Raw genomic sequence first — 22,941 nt, 5'->3', positions numbered from 1 at the left:
AATCACAGCCAGAACTGAAGTGAGAAGTTCTCAATGTTAAATGGTCTGTTAATTTGTGCAATGAAATTTGAAACATTTCAAGAGCAGAAACATTACCCAATTCTTGTTTTTCATATATTATAGACTTCTTATAACTCCTCAAATTTTGTCTAAGATAACTCCAGACACAACTACCACATGCTGGTCATGTAATGAATGTGATGCAGACTAAAAACATTTAATATTTAGTTGACGTTATACTCACCAGTTTTGGATTAAGGTTTGGGAACAGATAAATTCTGCATTTCTATCAAATGTTTATTTTTCATATGTCAATTTGTTCCTAGTCAGTTCTTCGGAAGACTGGAGTGATTGGATGTTAAAATAATTGATCTGATTTTAACAATTGCATTACAACAAATTACCAAAAAGTAGACAAACTCAAAAACAGTTCACTTGCTCTGAACAGGGAAGCTCCATGGTCTCCCTGTAACCATTCATCAAATAATGCTATGTTGTATGCTTTATATCAACCTTTGATTGAAGGGGTGCCCAAACACCCTTGAAAATCTTTCTTTATTAATTCTATTTGAAGTACAATTAAAAATGAATAACCACATTTATATATAATCTGTAGATGTATTCTTTATAACATGATGATTCTAAATTTCTATTGTTTTTCAACAACATGCTATGGTTTTTACTGAATTATAAGTATATAATGCTCCATGTTTATTATTTCATATGCTTCACCTATTTACTTCTCAATACTTCTAACCTTTAATTAATTCCCCACTATTCAGTCCTTTTCTTCTCTTTCCTTTTACTTTCTTTCTAATTTCCTTTTTGATCATACATGGATTTTTGTATATATTCCTTTCATTAAAGTTTTGAGTCATTCACAGGTGTAGATGTATTATTCTAGAAATGAAGTTCGATTTACACAATTTTCTATGTTAAATCATAATTTTGCTGTTCACTACAGAATGTTTATTATCTTATAGTTCATATACATGTCATATAACTATGATCAATAAATTATTTCTAAAGCTTTAAAAAAAGATAACTCCCCTAATGTGTGTTTAATTTCATGGAAAAAAATGTAGCACATTTGGCAATATCATGCTGGTTTACCTTTCGCGCTCTGTTTCAGACTGATTTTATTTGGAACTAAGATTCTATACAAAGATAGGTTGTGCTACTTGGCTTGACCTTAGTTGTTTGCGCTACTTTGCATGACTTTACTTCATATGGATTTGCTTGGAATCCCAATAGTTATTGCCCGGTTCCCACCCCATTACACCCACTTTGCATAAATTACCAGCGGGTTCATGTGTTGTAGTACTGTGCTTTTATCAACTTTTGACACAAGAAAGTTGCTCATGAAAGTTGATTGAGAAGGTAATTTAAGCCACTGTTTGTTGCACAGCACCCATTTAGTGTTGCATGAGTATTAAGTACTCACTCCACGATTTAGTACATCTGGGCCTTAATTTGTACAGCTAAGTTTCTGCAGTCTGGTTTAACGCAGATGTCCAAAATGGAACCCGTACTTTAGAAAATATATTCACCCACAACGGTTTTACACATCAGGCACACTCATGAGTTGCTGGTAAATGCATTACCCTTTTCATCCATTCATTGAAAGTTTTTTCCTCAATTGCATCCTGGCGGTTCAAGTTCAGAACCAGAGTACAGATTTCCGACGTCTTGATTTCAGGTTCATTTCCAACATCTTGGAGAAAGTTAAATTTGCTGAAAGGGGCAAAGTGAAAAGAGAAATTACATTTTGCATGCTTTGGTAAAACAATATCAAAATAGAAACACTGAAGGGTTAGTGTTCTTAACCTATCTCACGAACACAAGAATGACAAGCTGCAACAATGGTGGATCAGTTACGAATGATGTATTTTCAATTATCCGTGCTATGTTTTGATTATTTTAGTATTGTTTTTGTAAACTTTTAACATTTAATTTCTCACTTTGGAACCAAGGCGCTCTTTGCGGCTCACAATTAGTGCTTCTCCTCTACCACACATCTTTGGCATGGGAGCAGAGGCACAGATGTTGCCTCCTTTTTATAGAGTCGTGCCTCATGCAAATGAGGTAACATCCTCTTAGGACCGGGCACACATAAAATGTGTGTTAATATGATCCACACAGAAATAGCACCTCACAAGTGTCTGCAGACCCTTCTCTAATGCCAAACAGCCCTGTGGGCAAAAGAAAGGGCACAGACAGCCATTGTGCCCCATTAGCACCTTCTATAATAGCACCCCATTGGTGGGATATTTTTCAGGTTCAAAGACTACCTCGTGGTTTTTATGGAAGTGTGAACATTTCACATGGGCAGAAAGGATAAGAACGTGATCTATACCACCATACCTTAGCCGAGGAAGGTTATTATACCTGTTGACTCCAAGCCTTTTGTTAGCTCCCAAAGCCTGATGCTTGCTTGAATGCCATGTGCAATGTGATGTTGCAGCCAAATTACATGAAGAAACGGTCTAAGAATGTAGCACTCGGAGCGTGGCTACGCAGTGTAGCTGGATGGTCGCTGTTTAAACCAGCTCCGTCCTAACAGACTTTCCCCTTACCATCCGCTGCACTAATCCGTAATCTGAGAGAAGTTCCCGTGACCGGAGGGTACATAGACCTTGCCCCTGAAAGAATGAGAGCGATCGGCTGCCAGCAACCTGAGTTATAGGTGCGCCCATCTGCGGCCTACGCCGGGCACCAAAGCCGGGGCCTGAAGTGACTGCAGTGGCTGCGAACGTGCTTACGTTTAGGGGCACGGTCGGTCGCATATCCAGTGCAGCGGACGCACACCAGACCTCACACCCGGGGCCCCCGACGCTTGGCCAGGGGGAGGAACCACGTGAATTGCTACACGAGATCGCCAAAGTGATCCCCCTTGGTTCCTCCTGACTCTTTTTTTTCGCCGCCCCCCCCTCCCCCCACCCCCTGGACTTGCACTGGTGTCGTCCACGGTGGTTGAGCCCCCAGTGTGGTGAGGAGACAGCCGGTGCGAAGCGAAGACTCGCAGCCGCAGGGCTTCGCTAACGGAGAGACATAGGGGTGAAGGTTGACCCTGCCCACTGGCCTCGGGGTGTGAACTAGAGAAGTTGATACTTTGGGGCTGCAGATCCTAAAATGAGCAGCAGCACGCACTAACCCCACAGGTTACCAAGACTGTCATTTACCAGCAACAGCAATTGCGTTGCGGTGTGGACCAGCGACCAGCGCCGGCTGATGTAGAGGCAGTGGAGGACCCTGGGGTTCCTGGAGCACGTAATCGATTCTGGAGACCGGAGGATCTGGAGACCGTGGCCACTGGCTTCTATCGCTTATTCCTCACGAGGCCACCACACTGCGGATTCCTGTGGGAAAGATCTGAATTAGCTGTGCACCACCTGCCGCGTTTACCTACAGGACTTTGAGAGCTGCTGCGGCCACTTATCGTCATAGTAAAAAGAGAGCAAGATTGCTTGAGGAACGGTCGTGATGTCGTCCACATGGGGTCTAAACCAGTACAATCAAACAAGTTGGACAGATATGCCTTCCCCAAAGATGCACTACCAGACCCAACAACCCGTGACAAAAGCACTGGTGAAATGGGGGATCAGAGCCCGGATCTCACCTTGAAAGACGTGATGGAGGCAATCACCAGGGTTAAAACCTCACTGGAGCACAAGAGGGACTCGATATCAATCAATGTGACTCTCATTCGTGCAGACCTCACGAAAATTAGTGAAAAAGTCAAACAGGTAGAAATTACCACGGCGAGCCTGGTGGACGACACAGCGCAACTTCAAGGCAAAGTCTGAGAGCTGCAAACTTTCCGAAAGTTTGCGGAAACCAAGCTGGATGACTATGAGGGACGCCTCAGACAAAACAACATTTGCATCCTGGGGGTCCCAGAGAAATCAGGAGGGTCAGTCGCCGGACCTCTTCGTGGAAGACCTGATCCTCAAGCACATGCAGCCCAAAGGTCTGAGTACATTTTTTGTTGTAGAATGGGTGCACAGAGTCCCCGGGGGCCGCCCAAAACCTGGAGCTCCTCCCCATCCCATACTGGCGAGAGTTCTTAACTTTCGGGACAGAGATGCGATTCTTCAGTCAACCAGAGTGGCCCCACCACTCCGATATGAAAATGCAGACATTACCTTTTTCCCGGACTTTACTCAACTGGTACAGAGGCAGAGGAGGTCCTTTGTGGCAATCAAGAAGAAACTCAGAGACAGAGGCCTGAAATATGCAATGCTGTTTCCCGCTCGGCTCCGGGTGGAGGCAGAGGGAAGAGCATTGTTTTTTGAACACCCGGAGGCGGAGGCTGAATGGTTGAGAATGATACTGTGCTCTCGATCGGCCGAAGCAGCGAAAAGGGCAAGAGCCATGGAACTGAGGGGACTGTCGCTTAGGGAAGCTCGACATATTCCCATTAAAAGAACAGGTATTTGGGACTAATGTCATAACTGATCTATGAAGGGACGACCTCCGTGACTAAGGGATATAGCTTTTGTAACACAATCTCACTCTGGGAATTAACAGTAATAGATACGAATAAGGGTAGTCGAGGCGGGGCACCACACACTTCACTTTTCTTCTCTTAGTTAACTTGTTGTGGGACAGGCACTCTGCTATTTTTTCTATGGGCAGTTCTGCGCCCAGAGTGCATGGACGGAGGGAGGGGGGTGGTCGGGTTGGGAATTTACAGTTGTTGATTGTTGTTGTTTTTATGTCGACAGATCGAATCAGCCTTGAGGCAGGGGAGACAGAAAGTCATGTTAGAACCAATGACTGCACAGTGGGATAAAAGTGCCAAAATCCTGAGTTGGAATGTCAACGGGCTGGGGGATAAGATCAAGCGTAGCGTAATCCTACAATACATTAAGAGACAGAACCCAGATATCATACAGCTTCAGGAGACCCAATTCTTGTAAGGCATTAAACAGATGGGGCTACAAACTGGTAGCGCATGCCGGCTTCATGACCAGCTCCCAGGGGTGGGCATACTGGTTAGAAACTCATTCCCTTTCTGTGTAGATTCCACATGGATGGATGATAGGGGACAATATTTACGTTTTTCGGGGCGCTGGGAAGGGAGAGTGTTGACGCTTATGTCAATCTATGTGCCTCCTGGCCTACAGAGCGAAACCTTTAAAGACATAGGTACGATCCTTCAGGCGCTCTTGACCGTCATCCACCACGTGAGATTGGACCTTCTTACAGATGGCTGCCTAACTTTATGGAGGCAATGGGCTTAGTGGACTGGTGGAGGACGTACAACCCAAACAGAATTCAACACACTTTCCACTCTGGAGCACACCATAGCCTTTCTCGCATAGACTATCTCCTAGTTCCAGCGTCTCAGGTGGTCAATATTCAAGAGATCAAACACCTAGCTAGGGGAATTTCCGACCACTCTCCGGTATGGGCACATATAGTCCTGGATCATACAAGGGTAGTGAAAATTGCACCCATCAACCCCTGGTATCTCCGTGACCCAGGAGTCCGTAAGGCTTTACTCCAAGCAATAGATCATTACTTCCACGAAAACGAAGGGGCGGTGGATTCGGCTCAGACCCTTTGTGAAGCGTTTAAATCAGTAATACGTGGGCAAGCTCTATACCTAATAGCAGGAGCAAAAAAAGATAGACAGCAGGAAACTGTAGAAGCTGACGAGGAGGTTCTCCGACTGGAAGAGGAGCTAGAAACAGAGGTCACCAATGAGGCACTCCACTCACTGCAACTCAAACAGGAAGAGTATAAAGCATTGGCTACTGATAGGACTAAACTCCTGGGGAGAGAAAAGCTGAGCAGAATATATGACCTCAGGGATAAGGCCGGGAAATTAATTGCATGGCTCCACAAAAAGGAGTGGGCTAGTAGAATAGTCCCGGAGTTGAGGAATTCTGACAACAAGTCCATACTCGATCCACAGGACAAAGCGAACCAGTTTGCCAACCATTACCGGGATGTCTACCATACTAGTGGGGCATTCACAGAGGAGGACTCCCAGTCACTGATACAAGACATTACACTTCCCACACTGAGAAGAAAATCGACACTTTTTAGACAGTGATTTCTCCGATGACGAAATAGCACAAGCCATCAGGTCATTGCACTCAGGCAAGGCCCTAGGACCCAACAGTATACCCATTGAGTTATACAAACTTAGACCTGATAAATTAGCTACATACCTCCGAGCTATGTTCGTGGAAAGCAAAGAGCTGGGAGTGCTACAAGACGATAAAAGGGTGGCCAACTTAATCGCCATCCACAAGGAGGGCAAACCAAAGACTGATTGAGCCTCCTATAGGCCTATCTCTCGGCTCAAAGCAGAACCTAAAATCTTAGCTAAACTCCTTGCGAATCGCCTGGTGAAAGTGATTGGTGGCCTTGTCCACCCCGACCAGTCAAGTTTTATGCCACATCGTAACACAGCGCTAAATTTGCGAAGAGTACATGGTGTGTTAGGGAGAGTGGCTACTATCCAAGAGGCAGCAATAATAGATGCGACAATGGCATTCGACACTATTGAATGGCCATATCTCTGAAGTCTTAACCAAGATGGGGTTTGGACCGGGCTTCATTCAATGGGCTAGGCTCCTTTACTCAGACCCCTGGCCCAGGTCGTAGTTAATAATAAGAAATCGACTGTATTTCAACTGAGTCGGGGAGCCCGTCAAGGGTGTCCCCTTTCACCTTAACTATTCGCCCGGGCCTTGAAGCCTCTGGCTGCTTGGATTTGTAGAGACCCTGCCATATGAGGTCTGCTCATTGCGGTGTTGGATATATTGGCAATATTTGGGAGATATGCAGGGTTTTCTGTTAATTGGGGTAAGTCCCTCATCTATGTCTTAAAAGGGGATCCACCTACCTCTCCCAGGAACTGCCCAATACAAATCAGTACAATGGGTTTCAAATACCTAGGTATTTTTATCTCCCTAGACCAGACACTCCGTTTTCATCGTAATCTTCTCCTGCCCCTACACAGGCTGAAACTAGACATTGCGAGCTGGAAAACACTTCCACTCTCGCTGCTGGGCAAAGCGGCCCTCTTTAAAATGATGGCGTTACCCCGCTTCCTATATGCACTACGGAATTCTCTAGACCCAGTACCGGCGTCATATTTTAAAGAAATTGAAAGCCTGCAGAGGGACTTATTGTGGGATGGAAAGCCCCGTATAGCATTAGCCAAACTGACACTAAATTGGTACGACGGGGGGGGGGGATTAGCCTTCCTGATATTCAAAAGTACTACTGGGCGACACATCTCACAGCCATTAATCAGGGCACTTACGGACGCCCAGATGATCTGGGATACGCCATGGCTCGGTGGCTCCTATCGGGACGAAATTATAACAGATCACTCTTTTCTCGACCCCAGAAACACTCATTAACAGGGCCAACTAAACACTCAGTACATATTTGGCATGTGGTAAATAGGCACCTGGGTTGGGACCGGAAACTCACTTTGGCAACCCCTTTGTGGGACTCCGAAACACTGGGGAACCTGTGGAGGCCTAAAGGCTTCGATAAATGGGATCTCATTGGGATCTCGCATATAAGAGATGTATGGGTCAAAGGCGAAATTATATCGTTCACCACCATGCAGCAACAATTCGACTTAGCTGACTCTGAACGTTTCAGATACGCCCAGATACGTCATGCCCTTGAATCCCAGCTTCCAAGAGGCTCTTCCCCCCCCAGACGCCTCGCCACTGGAAGATAGACTTCTAGATGCCGACCTACCAGAGAAGGCCATATCCTTGACTTACAAAAAACTAATCAATAATATGGCAGACCCCCTTCCGTCACTCAGGGAAAAATGGACTTGTGATGGGATTGAGCTGGACGATGAGGAATGGCAGGAGGCAGGGTCTTCCCCGCGGGAGGTGGCTATCCAGACTAGACTGCGGCTGGTCCAACTTAAAATTCTCCACAAAATCTATGTTACAGGGCCTGGTTTAGTTTGCCTGGGTAGAGCAGATGTAGGAGACTGTAGGCGACAATGTGGAAGAGAGGGTACATTTATGCACATACAATGGGAGTGCAACCTCATACAAACATACTGGCGCAGCATACACAGCATCTTTAGCGAAGTGCTCACACTAGATCTGCGCATGGAGGCTCAGAGATGCCTTTTGAACGTATGGGAGCCCACTGACCTCTCTACCTACAACTAACAATGGGTCACACTGGGGCTCATGATAGCGAAGAGGAACATAGCACAACTGTGGGGAGCCTCGCAACCACCTAGAGTAGAAGCTTGGAAAAAAGATCTAGACTGGTTTATGTTCAGGGAAAAGAGGGTTTATGTGGCCCAGGGCTGTCCCAAGAAGTGGTCTCAGATATTGAGTCCTTAGAATAGTTACCGAGGGAACATTTGCACCCCCCCACTGTGTGCTGCTCAGGAGGAACCCCTCACCCCATAACATTGTTCCCGTTGTGTATTGTCGAATGAATCCAAAAGCATCTGTACCTACTGTAAATTGTAATCTGTTTCCTCTGTCTCACACACTACATGTCGATGAATAAGTTTAATAAAAAGAATTACAAAAAAAGCAATGGTTTGTAATGATTCCCTTTTTAGGTCTCGCCTATTTTATTTAATATAATCTGAAAAGAGACCATGTAATTAATGACAGTGGAACCCTATGAGACACTAGCACCTAACCTGCTATCCCCTATATACAATAAACAATGGGAAATACCCAAATAGCATGTGCACACACTATACGCACCCACTGTCACTGTGCCGTCCAACACTGGATTCAACAATGTATGGTAAAACAAAAGCAAACGGTGCACCACTTCTTGAACAGTAATACAAAAGTTAAGAGATCTGTGTCCGATGTTATTCTTTAAATGTTCCTTTATTCTGTCATAGTTAGTTTTAAACACATCAAGTTGAAAAGAACAGCCAACGCGTTTCGTCCAAAGAGATGGACTTCTTCAGGGCTGTGGAATAACGTATATATACAAACAAATCAGTACACATTTAAAAACATTTATAAGGCACAGTCTGTGCATTACAACCAAGAGCAGTTATATCTTGACGGGATTGGTTGTGTCCTTTGTGCACTTCTCACTAATACATTTTCGTCTCTCGCTCATTATAACAAGTAGGCTGCACTTTGTACATGCACCACTTAACGCGGTTTGGCGCTTTGATATAGTACACACACGCTAAGAATTTGTAGCTCCATTAATGACACTCTCGTTCTTCGCTTATAGGTGTGCAACGCTTGATTACTTCTGGTCCGGCTCGCCTTATATGTGCGTGACCCTACAAACCTAGTTGCCATCCAAAGCCCTGTTTCCTTTTCCAATTTAATAATTATTGCTACATCTATACCAAGTGAGTATTAGATAGTAGGTTAGGTTTGTTCTCATGCCGCATATTTAGTTGAGAGAATAAATATATATATCTCCTTCTTCTTTTTCATGGCCGTTATGACATGCTATGTTCTCCTTTCTTTTGTTCAGATAGACTGGGAACGTTGGTTTCTATTTCCTAACGTTGGTCGTGTTTCGCAACTATACTTTCACGTAATGGGTCAGGAGTGCTTTGCACATGGTGGGAATTATTATGATTTGCCCTCATGTGCTTGTTGGAACCCTCTCTGCTCCGTGGTTACCTGCCTTTATAATTGCATGTTTCCACCTGGAAATATTCTATTTCTCATTGATGCTCAATCTGAGACTTTCTATACAGGAACTTCTTAATATATTGTGTCGAACCGCCATTTTATTGCAAATAACTAGTGCTATGTATTTTTTACTTATCTCTGCTCTGTCCCTTTGGTGTTTGGTTCTCTTATCTCACAAGAAGCATCTTTGGTTTTGAAATCCATTCCCCTTTCCACCTGTTTTTCTTGTCTCTACTTTTGGACACCCTAAAACTTATTTACGTGCTTCATCCAATATTCTGTCTCTTTGATGGGGAGCGTTACATTGTTCAATACTAGATGACAAAATGTTTTGGATTCAACCAGTCTCTCTCTGTCCTTCCTTTACTAGTAAATACTTAGTTTTTGTAATTACATTGATATACTGAGTTTTGTCTTGGTTTGTTATTGTAGATGTTGTCGTTGTGTATGTTGTATATCTACCCAAAAAATCCTTGTGCAATACTCTCTAAAAAATGTACAAAGGACACAACCAATTCCGTCAAGATACAACTGATCTTGGTTGTAATGCACAGACTGTGCCTTTTAAATGTTTTCAAATGTGTACTGATTTGTTTGTATATGTTCGTTACTCCACAGTTCTGAAGAAGTCCGCGTTGGCTGTTCTTTCAACATGTGTATAAAACTAATTATGACTGAATAAAGGAAGATTTGAAGAATAACATTGGACACAGATCTCTTAACTTTTGTATTACTGTTCATGAAGTGGTTGCACCGTTTGCTTTTGTTTTACATGGCAGTTATCTTCACATTCATGTTCACAAATACTAACTCAAATCTTTTTCGGTTAAGTTTGTATTACCTATTTACGTCATTTTATTTTGGCATGCAAGCTTAGGAGATGTATTGGGAATTGGAAAGTATGTTTGCTGATTACGGAATGACGTCATGGTGTCCTTGTTTCCAGTTGGGTTGCGTGTAGAAAGTACCATTTCCATTTCCTGTTTAGGAAATGTAAATACCCTCACAGCGTATTTAATTTGTCAGTTTGTGTAGTCAGGCTCACTGTTGTGCTAGTTGCGGTATATGCTTTATTGGAGACTTGAACTTGTAAGGTTTGACTCAGACTTAAACATCCTAAGTAACAACATGGTACACACATCACTAAAATCTGTGTGTGGGGGGTTTGGAGAGCATTGCAGGTAAGTATTAAGGCAATGTTTTAGCTAGTCCTTTTTAGGTCTCGCCTAGCGAGGCAGCGCATGCGCTGCTGCTCCTGGCGAGATCCTATTGTCGTCGGTTTGGCTTGCGAAGCGAGGGTGGAAGCTCCACCCACGCTTTTTACTGGCGTGCTTGCCAAATCTGTGCTTTCCATTGGGAGGGAAGCATGTTTGGTTCCCTCCATGTCTTCCTTCGGAGTGCCTGCCCGGACATGACATGTGCACGCGCCTGGACTTCTCTTTGCAGTGCCTCCACGCGCCCGGACAGGAGATGTGCACGCGTTTGCTGTGTGGGCACAAAGCTTCGGCGCGCTTTCACTTTCGCCTTACTCTTGGCGCTGAAGGCTGCTGGAGATGGATGCGCCGGTGATGTCAGAGTGGAGGTCGGGTGTTCTGGGCCGGCTGGTAGGTTACGGTACAGTGTAAGCTTGTTATTTAATTTCATACATAGTGAAGGATACATTATCTTTACAGTCTATCTTTTCGACTCCCATAATAAGGTATACACACAAATACTAGTTGGAGTTGGCAGAGTTTACACTTAATGCAAGTAAATAAAACTAGCCACTCCGTACGCAGTGCTTGTTAATTTTGGATCCCCTTGGCTTCTGGAGTGCCCCGGGGCAACTGTCAGGAGTCCGGAACGGGGTGGAGGTGTTGACGATTTTTGGAAAGACTTGTTAAGCAACTTGTGTTTTTTCTTCCAACCTTCACTCCACCTGGCCTGTTCCTGCATCAGGGATTTATTTGTTTCCACATTGTGGGTGGAGGGTGCGAGGCGGCTAGGGTGGAAAGAGTGGGTGTAAGAGGACACCGAGTGGGCGCAGAGCAGACTGGCCGGGTATGGCGGGCCTGGGGCGGCAGGGGTTATAAATAGAGGCCGCGGCTATAGGCGGGTGTCCAGGCCGCGCTATCGCTGACACTTGGAGACAGGCTAGGTAATCGATAGCCGACGGCCACGGGCCCTGGGTCCCCCCGCCCCAAGGAGTGGTCTTATGAACTGTATCATTTCATTTATTTCCCGAAAAATAGTTTGTCACGTATATCTTTTTCATTTTTATTCTGTGGCACTTCACCCAATTTTAATTGGCAATTGATTGCTTCTGTCTGCACTGTCTAAAAAAGTCCATTGCATGCCACTTTGATGTCATTTGTTTTCAGTGGACCCCCTTAAACTGTTTTTCAAAGGTACAAGGTACACTCGCAACCGTATTGTTTAACGCTGTCACGCTGCGACAATACTTGGTAATGTTTTTTATTTATTTTATTTTTTGGTTGGAGGAACTTTCACATATCTGTCATATAGCCTGGCAGGTATCCTGCAGTCAAACAATTAAGTGTTTTCAACGTTAAAACTTTTAGATGAAATGCAGAAAGTCCCTTGGGTCTTTAGTCAAATATCTTGGATCGACAAGGTTGATCATTTGCTTTTGTTGCTGTTATTTTTTAACATTTGAAGAAGACATGCTCATAATCCAATGTATTATCATACTTGCCTACATTCCATAGTTAAACAAGCATTAAAAATGCAATAGGTCTCGTCTTTCATTAAAATAAAGCCATTTGCTTTGCTATACAATACCATTAGCAAAGCAAATGGCTTTAACTTAATCAAAGGCGAGACCTATTGCATTTTCAATGCTTGTTCCTGTTCCTACTGTTCACTCTCGCTGCGCTCTAACACCAATGTCACAGCGTGAAGAATTGCACTGGCTTTGATTAGCAAGCATTGACAGGAGGAAAAGAACTGATTAAATCATTGTTATTTTTTGCTTTGACACTTCCGTATGTGGACGCAGAGGGATCCATCAAATGTTGTGAACTTGCATGTTATGTTATGTTATATTAAATGGATTTATATCGCGCGCGGATACTCAAAAGAGTGTCCCGGCGCGTACTTGGAAAAAAAGGAGACATAAACCAGGACTACTGGAAGAGAAAGGTCTTTAGCTTTCTTTTTTTGAAGTAGCAGGATCTTGGATGCCACGCACTGCCAAGGGAAGAGCATTCCATGCCAAAGCAGCTTTCCGCACAAAGGAACTCCCACCGAGCCTTTGACGTTTAAACGTAGGGGTCTGCATCAAAAGTTGAGCAGAGCATCGCAACTGTCTCATGAATTTAGCTGTACATGACTTGCATTTGTATATATACACACTGTGATAATACCCCTTTTTGTACTGTTGTTTCTTTTTAGGTCAAGCATGGGCAGCGCATGCGCTGCTGCGCAGCCTGCAGTATTGGAGTATGGACTTGAAGCCCCACCCACTCTCTGCCCATATTTTTCATTGACTTGTCTCATTGTCCTTCGTAGATACTGGCTTCTGATTCGTAAATAGGCTTGTTAGTCCCTCCTTAGTACCGCCTTGTCTTCATTTGTAACCTCCCATGAGGACTGTCCCTTTTACTTTGGTTGTTACACAGTACGTGTTATTTAGTCTGTAAGCACTATTTTCTTTAATGAGCTTCTCTTATTGCCAGCACGACATGCGCTGCTTCAGCTGGTTGTGAAAGCAGTGGGCATGCAGTTCTTTCGCTTCAACAATGGTGGCCTGCTGACTGCTCAATATTATTCCTCCTCTCACAGCACGGCGCCCGATATCATATTATCAACATGGGCGCCGCGCTTTCATCACCCATAACATCCACACTACCATCCCATGCAGCTCTTCTTTCACTTGCCACCAGGACCTCCATTTCTTTTCTAACATAGGTGCTAGCGCACACGGGCCAGTCATCGGATCGGTATTCACCCCTCAGCCCCGGATAAATTATGGGCAGGTTGTGCAAAATGAGTGCTGTATTCCCTTGAGGGAACAGAACAGCTCCCTGCCAAGCCTGTTTTTCCACAACTCTCTTTCCACTGTCTGCACTCGGAGCCCTAGGCAGGACGAAAGCTGAGCCTTCCTCGGGTTCCAGTATTCATGGAAGGGAGCCTGTCCGGCCAAGTAACACCCGCCTTTCTGACTCAGCTTTTAAACAAACATTTGCAATGCAATAGGTCTCACAAATTTAAGCTATTGGCATTGTAAAAACCAAAACATAAATAAAAGGAATTGTCATTTACAATGCCAATAGCTCAAACTCACGTAAATGCGAGAACTATTGCATTGCAAATGCTTGTTTATTTTCTTTTTGTTTGCAGTGGCCTCTGAAGAAGGGATTTATTCCTGAAATGTATCTTGGCATCTAAAGCTTATTTTTGGACAATAGGATTGTATCTATGAATAATTTCAAAGTGCCATCACTATGTTTACAGACCGTCGGGATAGGAATGGTCTACGTATTATATTAGTGATAGATTTAGGTGTATCTAACAAGCTTTGCATAGGCGAAACCTAATGCATTTACAAATGCTTTTTTTCTAATTTTGACATGCTCAGGTCATGGGTGAACCAGTTCAGATCACTGTTTGTCAAAGGCCACCGCTATCTCAATTATCCATTTTCACAATACACAGTTCATGTTTAAATATTTTGTAGAAGAAGTCCATTTATAAGTTGTATGTTTTAGTACACTTATATGTCACTTTTGTGTCATAGCATTCTTATTTTCTGTATACAGAAATAAGAGAGCTATGACAAAGAATTCACAAATGGATCTGTGTGTATCATAATATTATGAATTGTACCCAAAGAAATAATAAGGCAATAGGTATCGGGTCATAAAAAAAAAAAAAAAACTATTGGCTTTCCCAATGGTTTTTGCATTCGCGTGCCAACTCATGTATCATTATACATGTACACGTATGGCCAGTATTCTTGCAATGGGTTTTCCATTAATAAAACCCAATCCAAGATAGGGTTCGATGTGTAGTCATGCTTCGTGACGTGGGGCCGCCATTTTTATTAACTGTTCCAACACAGCGAGCTGCCATGTAAGAATGGTAAATTAAAAGTGAAAAAAAAAAAAAGTGCACATTACTGCAAACAAAAACAAGCATGGAATAGCCAATAGGTCTCGCCTTAGGGACCTTATAAGAGTTCAGCCAGAGCTATCGCCTTTGCCAATGTTTTTAAACTATGTTGTAGGGCATTGTGGCTGCTGTGCATGTTGAACAGTTTTAATAAAAAAGTATTGTAAGTATTTTTGTTACCTTGTATTAACCAAGAAGATATTATGTGCAACTGAATGACCCAATTTAAAAAAGAATAAACATAAATAATGTCATGTCGTTTTTTTGTCCTTGCAATGCTAGCAACTTCTTCCTGCCTGTTCTGAAGTTGAGGTGGTGCTTAGTGATGTTGAGGTGGTGTTGAGTTATGTTGTGGTGGTGCTGAGTGATGCTGTTGCAGTGCTTAGAGATGCTGTAGTTGTAGTGAGGCATGGTGAGGTGGTGGTGTTGCGGTGGTGCTTAGTTGGTGCTGAGTTAGGTTTAGCTGGTGTTGTATTGAGGTGATGCTTGTTTGATCCTGAGGTGATCCTGAGGTGATGTTGCGCTGTAGAACATCATTAGGCACTGAAAAGCAAGCTCAAAAGAAAACACTGCTAGATGTTTTCCAGCTTCACCTATGTTGTGTGATGTGTGGGAACGGTGGGAATAAAGTTTACCTAAACCACTACATTTTTTCAACTGGCAACCTTGACATTGAACAAAAAAAATGGTTACATTAAACCCATAATAAAACTCACAAAACAATATGCTCCAGGTTGCCTTGGCATTGGCTCAACATTCTGTGAATCTGGGCAAATCATTTATTCTCCCCATGCCCAGCTATATTCTACTAATTTAAATTAGACCCCCCCCAAAAAAAGCAGTGATCTTGGGGGAGTGGTGGGGGTGGGCAAAGACGGCACAGGGAGACAAGCTAATGTAAATTAAACAAAAGATAACAAGCAGCATGCACGTGGCTGCTCAATCCCGAGGCAATACGCCATGTGAGTTAACTTGTGAAAAAAAAGGCGATTAGTGCACAAAGGTTTTTGATACAGAGGGCCTGTAGTCTGGGGTACCAAACAGGCAGGGCAGATGGGCACGCCTTCTGTTGCACAAGGAGCATGCATGCATGCTAGTCAGGAAGAAGCGAACACTCAGAATGGGGCATAAAGGCACCGGCCACTCGGGTGCAAAGGCAGTGGAGCCAGTGGGGAGGCTGGGGCACACAGAACGTGTGGTATCACGAACAAACGCTCACAGCACGCTTGGGAGAGACATAAGGTTGGGGTACAAAAGCATGCGGCAGGAGTACACAGCAGGGCAGCCATCTGTGGTCACTTAGCTTATTAGGACTCGGCACTAACCAGCTCTGTTGCGTCAGGGCTGCAAGTGCCTCCAGGACAGCTCTTAGCTCCCTGGGTCCAAGGTGACTTAAGAACACCTGTTCTTCCTGAGCAGTGTGGAGCTCAGTTGCTGCAGATCGGGTTCCATTGTGCTGCTCTGCCCGGTCCTAGCTCTGCTGAAGACTGGCGGCCTGGTCCACTAGGTCCCTGCGGTGCCAGTACTCCAGTATTGCCCTCTGTAAGATCCAGATATGGCTAGCAGTCCCTGCCATCCATTGTCTGGAGGCGGGCACTTGCTCTCATGTCAGCTGGCAGAAAATGAGTGCCAGGACGTCACTAAGAGGGGCGTGCATCACCGTGTGGACTGATCCTGCCTCCCGGGAGCAAGGTTGCCAGATTGGGCTATTTCCCACAAAATTGGGCGACTTTTTCCCCAGTTGTGCGGGAAAAACCCATACCTGGCGGGGGACTACTTTTTGGGCTGGATTGATGTAGTTGTGTAGACTTGCTAATTTGGGCTGGTTTTTGGGCTGGAACTGGTCTGATTGGGCTTATTTTGGGCTTATATTTGAGCGGCTTTGGGCTTGGGACGGGTCTAAAAATCTGGCCACACTGCCCAGGAGGGAGGAGGAAGTGTGTGAGACAGAAGCACAGTCAGAGGTAGTTCAACAGAGCTCTGTGGGCAGGATCCCCCTCCCCGTAGAACGTGAGAAGTAGCTGCTATGTACTGGTGCCTGGGACTGCTAAGGTACACAAGCTGCAATACACATATATTTAAAAAAAGTGATCCTTGTAGCCTAGCTTTTTTGCTCTTCACAGAGACTCCCTGATTGTTAATCAGTCTCCCTTTAGCTCCTGTCAACCCCAAATGTCTGTAATTAATATTACGGCTTTAAATCTAATTGTCTGTCTGACCATTAAAACAAGCAGTTGCGCGTGCCCCTCCCATTTTAACCCACTTACCCCCTCATCCTGCTGGTTTTTGCTGGCATTTATATGCGTTGGTCGGGTTGGTTAAAAATGATACTAAATCCAGTGACGAAACGAGTACATAAAGCGCAGCACTTGTGAAACGGACGCTGCGCTGAAACTGAAATGACTAAACATGAGCATTTGAAAAAGTGCTTGTTCTATATAGAAAATTAGTATTTGGCACAGCAATCAGATGGCCGACTCGGGAGCAGGGGATCCGTGTTCAAGCCTCAGCGTTGGCTCAAAATTCTGTGAATCTGGGCAAATCATCTAATCTCCCCATGCCCAGCTATATTCTACTAATTTAAATTAGCCTAAAAAAACAGCAATCTTGGAGGAATGGTGGATGGCGCAGGGAGACAAGCTAATGTAAACAAAAGATAACAAGCAGCATGCGCGTGGCTGCTCGTTCCCGAGGCAATACTCCATGGGAGTTAACTTGTGAAAAAAGGTTGGACATACACCAACCATTAGCAATTTGTAGGCTATCCTTTTTGAATGACATAGACAACAGCCAATGCAAAGAGTGAGAGGAGTCAGACCCCACGAAGTAAAGACAACAGATCGCCTAACAGCGCAAGCGCTGTTTGGCTCGACCTAGAAAAGGAAGCAATCTATCCCACAGTAGTTTGCAGCTTCTTCAAAAGTAAAATAAATAAAATGGGGAGCAGTTGGGAAATCAGGGGGGGAATAAGAACACATTGCACAGGGACTTAAAATGTTACAATTACACTCATAAACAAGCATTGGCAAAGCCAATTTGTTTTGCCTATGCAAGATCTTGGCTTTGTCAATGTTTTTTTAGACATGTTGCACTGTATAGTGGACTGCTGTGCAGCATGGCATAATGTAAAGAAAAAAAGTGCTATGATGCAGCTAGTGTTGGCTGCATCATATCACTTTTATATATTGTAAGACATTTCGCACAGCAACCCGCGCTGCTATTCATAATGTCTGAGAAAGTACGGCGGCAGGTAACATGAGGGAGGTGTGAGGTGCGGGGGGAGGAAAGAAGGTGCAGCAACAATAGACAGCGGAGAAAGCAATACAAGAGAGGTGCAGGAGAGGAGGGACGGAGCAGCAACAACAGACATCAGAAGAAGGGGGGAAGCAACACGAGGGAGATGTTGGGAAGGAGGGAGAGAATTGCAACAACAGAGAGCAAGGGGGGTCAGCCACACAAGGGGTGAGGGGGGGAGGGAGTGAGTTTGGGGTGTGAGCCCGGATGGTGGGAGGAGGGAGGGAGACATATTACAGACAAATGAACTCTTATAGAATGCATGGTAAAAAGAGAAAAAAGGGAAAGAAAAAGTACCTGCAGGAGCGCGCAGCCAGTGGAAGGACACCGACAGGAAGCTGTACTATCCATGCTTCATGGCAAGACAAGCCCTGAAGTCCCAGGAAGAAGCAGAAGGCACAGACCAATAAGAAGCAAGAACATGAGAGTGACGTGGAAACCAACCAGTGGAAAGTGATAATTGCGTTCTTACCCCATTTTAAATGTATTTTTTTTTGTTTACAAAAGATTTTGTCAACAGCACTGTCTCAGACAAAACCTAAAAATTAACCAGCTTTTGCACTGCAATAGGTCTTAAATTTGCGAGAGTTTAAGCTACTAGCATTGAAATGACAATGCCTTTTATTTATGTTTTCAAAATTAAAACAAATAAAATGCATTGTCACTTACAATGCTAATAGCTCAAACTCGCGTAAATGCAAGACATATTGCATTGTTTCCTGACTTGACTGCTCCTTACACAACAAGCACACAGACTTCTGAGCACAACTTTAAGTAAGTTGTGAGGCCCCGAAGCGATCACATGCAACCACCGCTGTGCTCTCTGCCTCCGAAAGTGTAGGTGTTCAATTTTCTGCATTTTACTAGTGCTCCCTGCGGGACGTGCAGGCTGAACAAAACACAGCGCTCTCCTCAAGGTGCTTCATAAAGATGTTTTCCCACACTGCTTTAAGTAAATGTAGCCCTCCTAGGCTAACCCTCTGTCAGTGGTTTGCTCAAGCCTCGACCCACTGACTACAGATCTGCACGAGCCACATTTAGCAGATGCCCTATCCCATTGTCAGTGTTTTGCCTCAGCCTTGAGCCACATGAGTCACATCCAGCAGACGTAACTAGACCTTTCATCAATGTGGTGCAGGCGCATGCCCAGGCTTTCCTAACATCAGGTTCCTCAGTGAGACACCTGGGTGATATCCCCTTCTGCATCTGATTAGCACAGTAAGCGAGGCACTCTTAACGCATTTGAGGCAGTGAAATATCCTATGCAAACAACGGGTAATTGTCCCAGCTTCTTGGAAAGTGAAAGCCTGCATGGCACGGTGAATGTAAGGAAAGCACGTCGTGCCTACAATAGGGCAAAATCCATTAAAGAAAATAGTGCTTACAGACCAAATAAAACATACTGTGTCCCAACAGAAGTAAAAGGGCCAGTCGCCATGGGAGGTTTCAAATGAAGACAAGGGTACTAAGGAGGAACTAACAAGGAATCAGAAGCCAGCATTTACAAAGGACAACACAAGCCAATGAAAAATTTAGGCAGAGAGTGGGTGGATCATCAAATCCCTAACTCAATACAGTATTGCTCGCAGCGCATGCGCTGCCCAGGCTCGACCTAAAAAGGAAAGAAGTCGGAGATAGAACAACAAAACGCATGAAATTCTATGGAGTGCTGATGCATAAGGGAAAAAAAGACCCCCTTAAAGGCAAAAAGAAGAAGACTACTACTCACCCAATCAAAAACCTGTTCAACGTAATATTGCATTTGTGGGATGAATACAAGAATAGTGCAAAAAGTCAGCAAAGCAAGAGCAGACATCAGAAATAAATATGAAAGTTATCTGATCAGTAGAAGGGACTCATCTGATGCCAAACTCTAATTATGTGATTTATTGTGGAAATAAAAGTCTGGTAACAACTACAGATATCTGCAGCTGAGTCCGAAAAAGATAAAATAGGAAAGATTTATAATGAAAAATATAAGGAAGATTTTATACAAAGAAATTAAACATAAACTGGGGACCTGATTCACAAAGGGCCTCCCACTCGTGGCGGAGACCCCGCAGTCATGGGGGAATTTCCGCACTTGGGGCGGAATTGCCCCAATGAGAATTCTTATTGCAGAGATTTTGCACATAGTGTGAAGACTCCCCTGAAGTCTGCGGGCCTCTGTCACAAGTGAACAGGCCCTTTGTGAACCGGGCCCTCAGTATTGTGGTAATGCACCATGGATGATTGTGAAATCAGTGACCAATGGGTCTTAGGTTGATGGTGTGGGAGTGCATACGATCCACAGAGTGGAAGGTGCAATGCGTATTGAAGCAACTGCCAATCCTGTCATTATCAAAACAGAACGTATATATGCAGTGCTATGGTGGTGCACAGAAACAAATCGATTAAACAATTAGCCAACAGAAGACTATAAGTCCAAGAAAATAACTACAGGGTACACAAATTCGAGATGCATAAAAGCAACTTCAATTTCCTGCAATTCCTACTAAAAGGCCTTCATGGTGTGATAGTCCCAGGTTCACAGGAGCCGTTTTCTAGCCATTCTTGATATATACACCAGTCTCCACTGGCTATCCTTAGATAATAGAATCCATTTCAGGATGGAATGCATGCTTCAGAAATCCCACAATTGTTGGCATTCCTAACTATCTTAAAAACACACCACATTTCAGAGGAGAACACAAGTCACAAGCATTAAATGCACCCATTATTCTGAAAACAAATAAAAACAAGACAATGGTTCACGCCAAGCATCCAGACTCCAGCCAGACTCCAGACAGCAGATGCACTAAATAATGTATTTAGGGTTTAGCAGACGAGCCGCTCCATCACAAACGTGGCGTATGTTTCATCCTCCATATCACGTGCATTTTATGCTAATGAACGTTTAATACAATGACTGGATATCTGTCACATTTTGACAGAGCATCCAGCCTACTGAATTCTAAATCCAGCCAGCTTGCAGTATTCAGGAAAGACTTACACACCCATCTGGTCAGAAGGTACCTTAGTGTCTGACGGTGTTTTTCCTCTGCCTTCTCACATCAGTCAAGCTTACCTTCTTATTCTTTTCCAATTTTATGTGAAACGATCCACTGCCTTTGTGGCTAGGTAAATGAAATATGCACACCACAAATAAATCAAATAATGTACACAGCCCCGTCGTTTTCAAGTGGCAGTTCAAGTGAATACCTGAAACACATGCAGAGAGCTCTGCAGTAAACGCCATTGCCTTATCGTGAACAGTTGCCCTTGCTCAGTGCAGAGCTGAACACCTATGTGTATGTGTTTGCACTGCTTAACATGCATACTAATAACTCATAATTCTCTGAAACAACCCATGAGCTGCATCAAGTACAGCTCGGAAACAGTTAACAGTGATTGCCCCTTCTCTGTTTCTGAGCTTGCTTTCTGCATTTCAAGCATTAACCTTAGACAGTGCAATCGCAAGAGAACAGGTGCTCAGAAGTGCGCTGAGACGGCACAACTGCTTAATTTGTGAAAGAACGACTGCCCGAAGCTCTGCTCAGAAGCCTGGGGCCGGTGTAGTTAAACGTTGGTGCACCGAATACCAAGGCTGATCGTCTTAAATGCACCTCATGCCTCATTAATCTACTACCACACACTCCAAAATATACCCCAGCTATTGAATGTGCTGTTTTTGACATTACACTTACATAAAACAGAGTGTGCTGGGTCAAATTAAGCACTCTGATATCATCTCATCGAAGAATGACTGGTTTTGTTTCTGAGTGGCTTTCATCGCGTCTTAACGGATGCTCCGATCCTAGCATTTGCTATGTGGAATATTCATGGAGATATTTTACAATGTATGCAAAATATGGGCACCCCAAAGTCGTACAAAGACAGAAAATCGGTTATGATATAATGGCCGTGCAGCATTAATCATTCATAGTAACTACAAAATTACAATAACAAAGAGGATAAAAAGTGTACGATGCGGAGCTCATGACAAAACTGCACAAACCCTGAAGTGTGCAATAAACTAACATGGAAAGCTGATCGGAACTGGTTTAGGAAAAGGGCGGCTCCTCCGTTTGAGTGGAGGAGCGGCGCCCCTCTTAATTGCCCCAAAGAACAAAAAAAAAAATAGTAATGAAGTCAATTTATTACCATTTTTTTTCCCGTCCACCCGTCCTAAACTGAGTGACTGGATGGGGTAGGGACTTTGAGTGGCAGCAGTGGTGGGCTGCCTCACTCTGCACTAGTTTATAATGTTCATGTCCCATTGACCGTCCGTCTTGCGACAGCTAGCCTGACGTGAATTATATATCTTTCAACCCGGCTGTCTTACACAACCGGGTTGAGAACCTACACTAGCCTCCTTTGTCCTTGGGAGTGGTGAGAGAGGCAGCTCCTACCAATCAGGCAGAACCGGACTGTCCGTAGGGGGCACAGGGCGTTTCCCTGGTGGGACGCTAGGTTGCGGGATGGTTTTGGGCCCCTAGGGCCCGTTTTTGTTACCGGGGGCCGGCGATATTAGCCCCCGGTAACAAAATCTGCCAAAACCGGCCCTTGCAAACAGCTAGCACCCTCAGCCCCCTCAGGGGGGCCAGTCGAGCAGTTTGCCAGGGCCGATTTCGGTTCCCAGTCTGGCCCTGCAATCAGGGCACTGCTCACATACATCGCCAGGATTGCTTAAGCCCAGCTGGACGTAATGTGAGGAGAAGACGACGACTGGAGAGAGGAGGACTCGTCGCCCGAAAATGTGGTAGGTACCTTATTCATTCTGTTGTGTATGTAATTGTATTTATGTGCTTCTTAAAAAATGTATTAAACCTTTTCCCTACCCCTCTAATCGGCTGACTTTCCAGCCACCACTGGAAATCACGCAGTCCTGTTTGTGGTGAACAGAGTAGAAAAGGAC

At 44.4% G+C, this 22,941-nt stretch overlaps 1 protein-coding gene across 1 annotated transcript in view; it reads right to left on the bottom strand.

Annotated features, from left to right (window-relative positions):
* The window catches only part of LOC146833853 (2-5A-dependent ribonuclease-like), a 234,500-nt gene that overhangs the window by 23,083 nt on the left and 188,476 nt on the right, over positions 1-22,941 (bottom strand). Inside the window, exon 5 of the mRNA XM_085601754.1 lies at positions 1,605-1,734. Coding sequence (XP_085457880.1) covers positions 1,605-1,734 — 130 coding nt within the window. The remainder of the gene's footprint in view (positions 1-1,604; positions 1,735-22,941) is intronic.

This window comes from Triturus cristatus, chromosome 4_2 (genome assembly GCF_964204655.1).
Source record: "Triturus cristatus chromosome 4_2, aTriCri1.1, whole genome shotgun sequence".
Taxonomy (NCBI): Eukaryota; Metazoa; Chordata; class Amphibia; order Caudata; family Salamandridae; genus Triturus; species Triturus cristatus.
Note: the sequence above shows the minus strand (reverse complement) of the source record. Positions and strands in the feature narration are given on the sequence as shown.